Source organism: Arachis duranensis, chromosome 8 (assembly GCF_000817695.3).
Source record: "Arachis duranensis cultivar V14167 chromosome 8, aradu.V14167.gnm2.J7QH, whole genome shotgun sequence".
Lineage (NCBI taxonomy): Eukaryota > Viridiplantae > Streptophyta > Magnoliopsida > Fabales > Fabaceae > Arachis > Arachis duranensis.
In genome coordinates this window covers 48,700,352-48,709,181 of record NC_029779.3, presented here as the reverse complement: position 1 = coordinate 48,709,181, position 8,830 = coordinate 48,700,352, and the positions used below count along the sequence as shown (strand labels likewise).

General features: G+C 35.4%; 2 protein-coding genes across 2 annotated transcripts; one reads left to right on the top strand and one right to left on the bottom strand.

Annotated features, from left to right (window-relative positions):
• On the top strand, window positions 1-4,374 carry LOC107463599 (uncharacterized). Its single transcript, XM_016082423.3, has 6 exons — window positions 1-465; window positions 822-2,180; window positions 2,283-2,537; window positions 2,854-2,934; window positions 3,255-3,626; window positions 4,050-4,374. The coding sequence occupies exons 2-6, from the start codon at window positions 1,062-1,064 to the stop codon at window positions 4,104-4,106; spliced, it is 1,884 nt and encodes a 627-aa protein (XP_015937909.1). The 5' UTR covers window positions 1-465; window positions 822-1,061; the 3' UTR covers window positions 4,107-4,374.
• Window positions 4,375-4,890: 516 nt separating this feature from the next.
• Window positions 4,891-8,259, bottom strand: LOC107463594 (protein BASIC PENTACYSTEINE4). Its single transcript, XM_052252472.1, has 2 exons — window positions 6,189-8,259; window positions 4,891-6,099 (listed from the first exon to the last, which is right to left on the bottom strand). The coding sequence occupies exons 1-2, from the start codon at window positions 6,258-6,260 to the stop codon at window positions 5,224-5,226; spliced, it is 948 nt and encodes a 315-aa protein (XP_052108432.1). The 5' UTR covers window positions 6,261-8,259; the 3' UTR covers window positions 4,891-5,223.
• Window positions 8,260-8,830: the final 571 nt, after the last annotated feature.

Here is an 8,830-nt window from a genome sequence, read left to right as displayed (position 1 = left end):
AAGACAGAGAGCCAGAAAATTTTGGCTAAGCCATGCCCCACAATCTTGTTCCCTTATAGGAATTAGGAACACCCCCAACCCCTTCTTTTCTTTTTTGACCCTAATTATTGAATTTTGGAAATCATGATTTATCCATCAATGCACATCCATTTCACCACCACCATAGCCATAACCATAACCCCGTTTTTACCTCACACTTTCAATTCCAATTCCATTTCCAAGGGGCCACAAAGTAGAACAAGAAGAAAGAAAGAAAGAAGAAAATGAAGAGAATTCCTCTATGATGATGATGATACAATTTTAAGCACTGATACTAGTTCTTTGTCTTGTGGGGTTTGCAAAGTTTGAAACTTTGATTGGTTCTGATGCTGAATTTGCAAGCAAGACGAGATTTTTTTTATTCAACATTTCATGATCATTTGGGATTTGTTTCTGTCCGATGTTCTTTGAATCATCACATGTCTGGTGCGTGTTTTTTCATTGTATACCAGGATTTTAGATAATGGTTTTGTTGTGGGGTTTTAAGAGAGAATCAATAACAACACCATGTTTTCATGTTTTATTTTTATTTAGGTTGTGAAAAGGGTGTTCTGAATTCCTGTTCATTCTGGTTCTACCTAGAGATCAATTTATGTTATTCAACTTGAGCAATTCAGTACTTGTGGAAAATGAGTGAGAAATATGAACATGATAAGCTCAGAACTAAGTAGTAACTATTGAATTTTGCAATTTTTTTTTATAATTGAAGTATTGTTGTGCTAATATATCGATTTTGAGCAGGAAGTTATCATTTATTGATAGATTATTTGTTATTTCTGCAGAGTGTGATAATGCTGTATATGAAGTTGCTGTGAAATCCAATCAATAACACATGCTTTCATTTCATTTGAGTGGAATTGAGTTACTTAGAGCTGTGCTACGAGGTTTTTGGAATACATTTGAAACTTGAATTAACGAATGCTGATTTTATTAGTGCACTTGAAAGACGGTGATGATGTTGAAAGATATTGACACAGAGAAAGAAATTCCTGTTTGATAATTCGAAAGAATTGTATAGAGATATGGGGTTGCCGCAAGTGTCTTCAGGCTGCATTGCCGAGGAGGTGGCAGCATCGCTAGGCACATTCGTGCAAACTGCGCCTAGGATCGCCAGCATAAGCAACTATGAGTTGAACATGTTGGCTGGCGAAGACATGAATAACCGATTGCAGATTGATATGCCTAATCCGGACAGAAAAAGTGTTGTAGAGTTGTCAAAAGAATCTCATATTTCGAGTATGTGTAAAGATGGGAAATTGAACATTCCTAAATTGAAGATTAACCCTATTGTCAATGCTGGTCAAATAATGCAGACACCGGCTTCTAGGACTGTAGGTTTCCAAATAATGACATTAACTCCTCATGTTAATGATTTTGGTGGAAATGCATATTCATCTGCGGTGTTTAATGTTAACAATGGCGCGGCTGAACCATCCGAGTCGACAGTCAGAAAGCAATTATTGTCCCCTTTGAATGGCTTGCTTCTTGCAGATCATTGCAAAGGTGAATCCCTGGACATTGTTGGAGGTATTTGTCAAGGTAGTTCGAATATTGACCACAATAGTTGTAGTGCTCTTATGTTCCAAGAGCATAAGAAGTTTCATGTCGGAAACTACACCGATGTTCAGTCAATGATATGGTCTGCCTCTTGTTATCAGGAATTAAAGAATTCATCCTGTGTTGGTTCTAGTGTAAACCGAGTTTTATCTAGTTATGAGCATTCACACTGCGAACATCACGAGCCATGGTCGAATAAGCATATTAGATCATCTGCAGCACTTCATGACTCTGAACAGAAAACTAAAACAAGGCCTCAAACAGCACCATTGTCTATACCACCAAGGAAGTTTTCGCCTCCTTTTCCTTTGTCCCCTCTTGGTAAAAATTCTTCTGAAAATGAAAAATTCGGAGAATTCAAAGATGTTGACACTATGTTAGATGATAACAATGGGTCTATTAAGGATGTTGAAAAGTCTGGCTTGTTTATACCTGAAAATGTCATCGATATGCAAGAGTGTTGGACTCGGCCTTCTACCAATTTCAGTGGAACAGTGAATCGGTTGCCACTTAGAAGGTCGCTGGTCGGTTCATTCGAGGAATCACTATTATCCGGTCGGCTACTATCTGGGAAAGTTACTCAGGTTGGCCCGATTCGCATATTGGCTCTCTTTCCACCTTAATTTTCCTAATGAATTTGGAAATGTTTGAGTGACCTTACTCTTATTTTACTCTTCTATTTGCAGAAAATTGAAGGCTTTCTTGCTGTGCTTAATGTTACTGGCGGAAATTTCTCGCCTCAATCACAAAAACTCCCATTTGCAGTAACTAGTGTGGATGGGGATAAGTACTTACTTTATTATTCATCAATCAATCTTTCAGGAAATTTGTTATCATGCAAATCTAGAGTTACCAAATTCCAGAGAACCCTTAGCATGGATGAATCACGATCCGAAAAGAGCAGCCGTATACGTATACCTATTAAAGGACGTATTCAAATCGTAAGTTTCTAACAAAGAGCTTTAAAATTGTTAAGATGAGATCATCATTTTCCTAATCATAATTTATAAGAAAGAAAATAGCTATGCCTTGCACAGTCCATTATTCGTCTAATGTTTTTTGTTCTGTTACCAAGACAACAAGCTAACATAATATGTCCGATGCGCTAGCGTTGCCTCTAATTTTGGATAAATGTTACACATCTTCAATAGTTTGCGGCTTTGTTTTTAACATGGATTTTACGGGCAGCTTTCTTGTTGGCAGCTTCTCATTATGTTCTGTGTTGGCTGTATTCTAAATAGTTCTACCTAATTGCAGCTCCTCAGCAATCCGGAGAAGACGCCTATTCACACATTCTTGTGCAATTATGATTTGAGCGACATGCCAGCTGGTACCAAGGTAAAGATTGGATGAATATTTTTTCATATTCGAATTTTTGTTCCTATGAAGCCATCCAATTGCATGTCATATAATTCATCTCTCTTGCTTGATTTGATGTTTGATTAAAACATTGAAGGCTACATTAAAAAATTAATGAAAGGAATCCAATTCATATAGTGTTATATAAGTTTTCAAGAACATGGAACCTAACTATAATGAAAACAGAGATGAAAATGATAAACTATATGCATCTTGTTCTTGATTTCCCTTCAAATATGTATGTTTTAAGATCTGAATTATTTCCAGTATTAATGTTCTTTGCTTGTATTCATACCTAGACGTTCTTGCGGCAAAAGATTACTTTAACGTCGATGTCTATCACTGGGAACGAAAGTGAAACAGATGCTTGCAATGGAGTTAAGTTCAGTTCAAGCACATGCCTTGGAAATGGAGACAAATTTCTACGTTGTTCTTCGAAGGCGAATGAGAACTCAGTTAACACCGGCATTTTGCTTTATGCTCTCCACCTCCGCTTCTTATGCCCCTTCCTGAAGAAACGTTCTAGGTCAATTCATAAGTGCAAATCTGACTCGCTCTCTGCAGAAGTGAGAAACATTGTTGATAGCGAATACACCGAAAGGCGTTTCTACTTGTACGACGATATGCGAGTAGTGTTTCCTCAGCGCCATTCGGATTCTGATGAGGGCAAGGTATTAAGATTAATTACTGCATTCATGCATGGGATTAATTGTGGTTATCAAAATTGAGAGTTTACAGAGTTTTTCAGTAAACTTGAAGTGTAAAACTCAACTCGGAAACTCGATTTGAGTTTACTTGATTTACAAGTTAACTCAAAAAGCTTAATAACATTAATGCAATACTTTTGTTATATGGTGAATTAGACACACCATCAATATTTGGTGATAGCAGTTCATATAAGTCAATAGAATTACTGAAATTCATACTTATTTGAATTGTGATCACCAAATGTCCTGGCATTTCTAAGTTCTAACTCTTATATATTAATAACATAGCTTTTTCATGCAAAATTTGTATATCCATGTTTTCATGGCATGTGTAAATCATTCTTTGGTAATCATGAAAATGTTATGATGGTTCAAAAAATGTTGCAGTTGCATGTGGAGTATCATTTCCCTTCTAATCCCAAGTACTTTGACATCAGTAGCTGAAGTGGCAGTTTATCTCTCTATGTTTATTGTGTATATAGTTGTAAATATTGTACATTTTCAATTCATTTCTTCTTTGATTATTGGGGCCAATTGCCCTCATTTAACTTGGGAAAATGTAAATTATTTCTAGTTACTACCCATACTTCATTCTCTCAATTTCAAAATAAATATCGGTTTGACTAATTTAGTCCGATGCAGACGCATTATTCCTTGTAAAGTGTAACTAGGGACATCTAATATTTTTTTTTTTTTTGGGGTCTTAATGCAAAACTAACTCATTTGACTTATGATTGTTATATTTTATTCTATCTCTAAGACGTGAATTTGAGGCTACATATAATAAAACAAACAATAGTATTAGTAGTCAATGATTCTTGAAGTTCCAATAAATGGTTTATCAGTTACAGGACCACGTGGCTTAGAAAGTGAATACATGGGAAATTTTGGAAAGAGAATTAAGAATATAGTTTCAAATGATTTATTTAATTTTATTTAGCAATATCGATGAATTTTGATTATTGAAATTGCTTGGATATCCTTTTTTAGTTTCTAAAATCTATTTCTTAGTTCAACATCTTACTCCTATTATCTTACTAACTGAGAATTGAATCGATTCCATGATTCTAAGTTCATTCCATTATGAGAATGTATGACTAGAGAAGTGTTAATGTTTATTGCTCTACAAATTTGGTAGTTTTCCATTGAACGGTGGTCCTGTTAGTAGTAAGAAATAATACATTAAAATTATTGTAAAATCTTTTCCAATCTCAAGAGATTATGATAATTGCAAAATATAAGCAATGACATAAAAGTGCCAATAAATATTTAAAAGGCCAAAAGTGTCTTAAGGTAGACTTTCCCAGCACCATTTCATAGAAAAGGGGTCTCATAAACAGGTTAGAAAAGTAACCCCTTGGTCTTGATCACCTAAAAATCCACATCTACATAGACAGTACTTTACAGCTATCCCATCTGAAAGGATAGAAGGCTATGGAACAAAATTTTAGGAGACAAAATATCCCTTCTTTCACAAAATTCAAGCATATAATGCTTCTTATCAAGGGATATTTTTAATGAGAGGCCAAATTGGGACACATTCCTAATGAATGTTCGCTAGCTACTTGATAGTAATGTAGCGATTTGTTCCATGTCTGGCCCAGTAGTCCTTAAGATCCAATGGTACAGATAAATCATGTCCTTGTGCTGCAAACCTACTTAGTAATCGTGTGAAGACACTGCCGCTCATCTTTCTCCCTCCGATGCGTGCATGGCGCTTGTTAGGAAGCTGCGGTAGCGGATATACTGACAAAGTGGTGGTACAACAAGATGACTGCCATCCACCATTACCCCATTTGTAGCACTGCCGTGGTACTCCCGTGCATGTGCAAACCGGGACGGGCATGTAAGTTTCATCGAAGGTAACCAAATTCAAGCCAACATCTTGCCTATCCCATTCTGATTTGAACTTCGTCCCTTCCGAAGATGCCCTTTGATTTAAATCCTCACCCATTTTCTTTCCTTTACTAGGAGTCTTTGATGCCTTAGGAGAGATTGTCTTGTTCTCCTTAGTTTTCTTAGCCTGATGTGATTTGATAGCATCAGAAGGTATGATTGTCACCGGGAAGGCATCAGTGATCCGCACATCCTTTGTGTTGTATGTGGCATCTGTCATGTTATCTAGATAGTTAGCAGGATGGTGCATTCGTTTTGAACCGCGTTGAACTCCATTGCCCAATGAGAAGTTGATAGCATCTTCCCGATTTTGAAGTGCAGCAAGGGCATTATCGCGTTCCCTTATGGCATTATCCCTCTGAGCAATTGCTTCATCCCTCTGACGAAGGGCCTCATCTCTAGCAGCCAAGGCTTCATTCTTTTCAGATATAGCAGCTTCCAATTCTAGAATTGCACGCCTTTCGGCCATAATGGACCTAATTTTCTTATTCATAACTAGTGCATTTGGTTCCGTTACTTGATGCTGCGAAGCCATACTCCACTGCCCATTTCAAATAAAAAATCTAATCAATTAAATCAAGCGAAGAAAGATAGAAACAACAACGCATTCTACATATATGCATTGTTTACCGGGGAATTTGCTCCTCTGTAGTAGTCTATTGTATGCCTACTGTTTCCGTGTTTTTGGCCATCATCCATCATGCATGCAGAGGATTGAGCCACATGTGCAGAAGTTGATATCAAGCAGTGCAGTTTCCAGATTTAGATCAACAATTCCCAACTGAAAAACACATTTTGTAAATAAATGAGAATGCCAACAGCAACACCTGCACACATACATACGCAAGAAAGAAAGAAAGAAGCTCAACATATCCAATGAGAGGATCTTTTGATAGTACAAACAAGTGGAACCTATTGGCAAACCTGTACAACTAGAACAAATTCCTTGTCTTGAAACAGAATGAAATAACTCCAAACATCACTCAACTACAATTCATTAAAAGTGATATGACCAATATTGAACAAGGCCAACCCTATTATTTATCATACTATAATCCCGACGGAAGCAGAAACAAGGGCACCACCAGTGATTTGACACAAGTAACTTCAAAGGATGATTGGGTGCATTTGATATAAAACCCAAGCATCAGATTGTTTCATGACCAACAATAAGGCATCTTAGATACATGATTTTACATGGGACACCAATGGAAGAACATGATAGTATTGCAATCGCAGAGGTTCCCCCGAATTTAAAACATGTTTCTTACAGTGCAAAACAATTGCTGCATTGTGTGAAATGCTTTGACCCATCTATTGGAAAGGATAATAAAACTGACAAACAATCTGGGAATTGCATGCTATTCAGTATTAGAGCCATAACCAACACCAGAACAACAGTGGATTCATAATCCAAGAACCAGTGAGTGCAAAAGCTGCAACTAACAACAACTAAATCTTTGTAAGAATTGGAGCAAAGGAGCACCAGACCAAATGAAAGTAAAGTATATAAAAAAAAACACAATACAGCAAGGATGAAACCAGATAAAGAGGAGCAAGAAAATTTGAATAGGAAATAAGAAGGAATTAGTAACAGTGTAACTAAAGTCAATCTAAAGGCAAGGAAGACAACCTTATATGACATTTCATCAATGCTGCTATAACTACCCTAAGTGAGAAAGTAACTTCCCCTTTTCAATAGAAGCTGCAAGAGGGGAGATATCCTTTGATATGTAAATTGCATATTAAACAAGCGAGAGCAGCTAACTAATGGAAATAACGAAAAGTAAAAGTGTAAATTATTAGTGTTCAACAACCAAAAACTTTGTCAATCACATCCATACAGTATGATGTAGCCCTGTCATGGCAAGAACAGAAATGCAAAGTTCTAAACAAAACTTCTATACACAAATTAGAGAACACTTCAAAGCATTGACTACATGCTATACTTTTCTACAGTTCAGATTTTATAGATTCTCTTTCATATTTCATTCATGCATTAATCTCCACTTCCTCCATAAACAGAGAACTTTAACTCTCTAATCAAAGTGTACCTAAGACTCCAAAGCAACTAAAAACAAATGCTGATGAAGATTTGAGGAAGCTATCTATCTATGCTTTAGCTCTGCAACAAAGTAATAATCTTTCATCACTGTGTTCACATAACAAAACTATGAAAGTAAAACTCAATGAAATCTGGATCCTAAAAGTTCCAACTTTTTTGCTCTTCTTTAATCATACAAACACGGAAATCTAATATGCTATCTCAACATGATAGCATCAAAGTAGTAGTGTATTAAACCCTCTTCCAGCTGAAACAGTGAAATGGCACACTTAAATTAACACCAGTATAACAACCACTACCACATTAAATTCTTCCCTTTTTTTTTACTCCAAAAATTGTTGTTCCCAATTGTTCAATTTTGCAATGTGGGAAGTGGGAACTGAATTCAAGTGCAAGGTAAAAGAAACCATGAAAGAGTGAAATTTTGAAGTTGATTCGTTTGGATTCAGAACGAATGTGACATTGTAAGTAGCAAAACAAGTAACAATAACGAGACCAAAGTAGCAAGTAAAAATTAAAATGTAAAAAAAGGGGGAAAATATTAAACAGAAAAATTAGACCTAGAAAGGTGAGAAGGGTTTATAAATTACGGAAAAAGAGAAGAAGAAAAATGGAGAAATGCATTTAGCGATAGGGAGAGAGAGAAGAGAGAGAGAGACTCACAGTCACAGGTAGAGAGGTAATGGAAGTGTGAATCGGAGAATGGTGAGAGAAAGAGAAAGGTGTTATTGGCGTTTTATGTTTGTTACCCTACGCAACGACAACGACATCTTTCTCGCCCAAATACATTGTCGTTTCAACTCTACTCTCTTCTCAACTCTCAAACCGCTTTCTGTCTTTCTACTTCTTCTTCTTTTCTTTTTTTTTATTAAAGATATTTTTTTCATTCTTTATTTTCTTTGAGTTTTTAAAATAGCGAAACACATTTTTTATGAATTATATGTGATGAATGATATTTTAGACAAAAAAAAATGTGCCAAATCTCTTATATTTTTGTTATATATTTTATAAATTATCTAATAATTATTCTTTTATTTAATAAAAGAAAGACCAAGTTTAATTTTAAATAATAATAATAATAATAACAACAAAGAAGTTAGATACATAAATAAAAATACAATATATTTTATTATTTTAATTAATTTTTAATTAATTTTTATTCAATTTATGTTTGAGAATTAATTGTCAAAACACATTTAAAATTTAT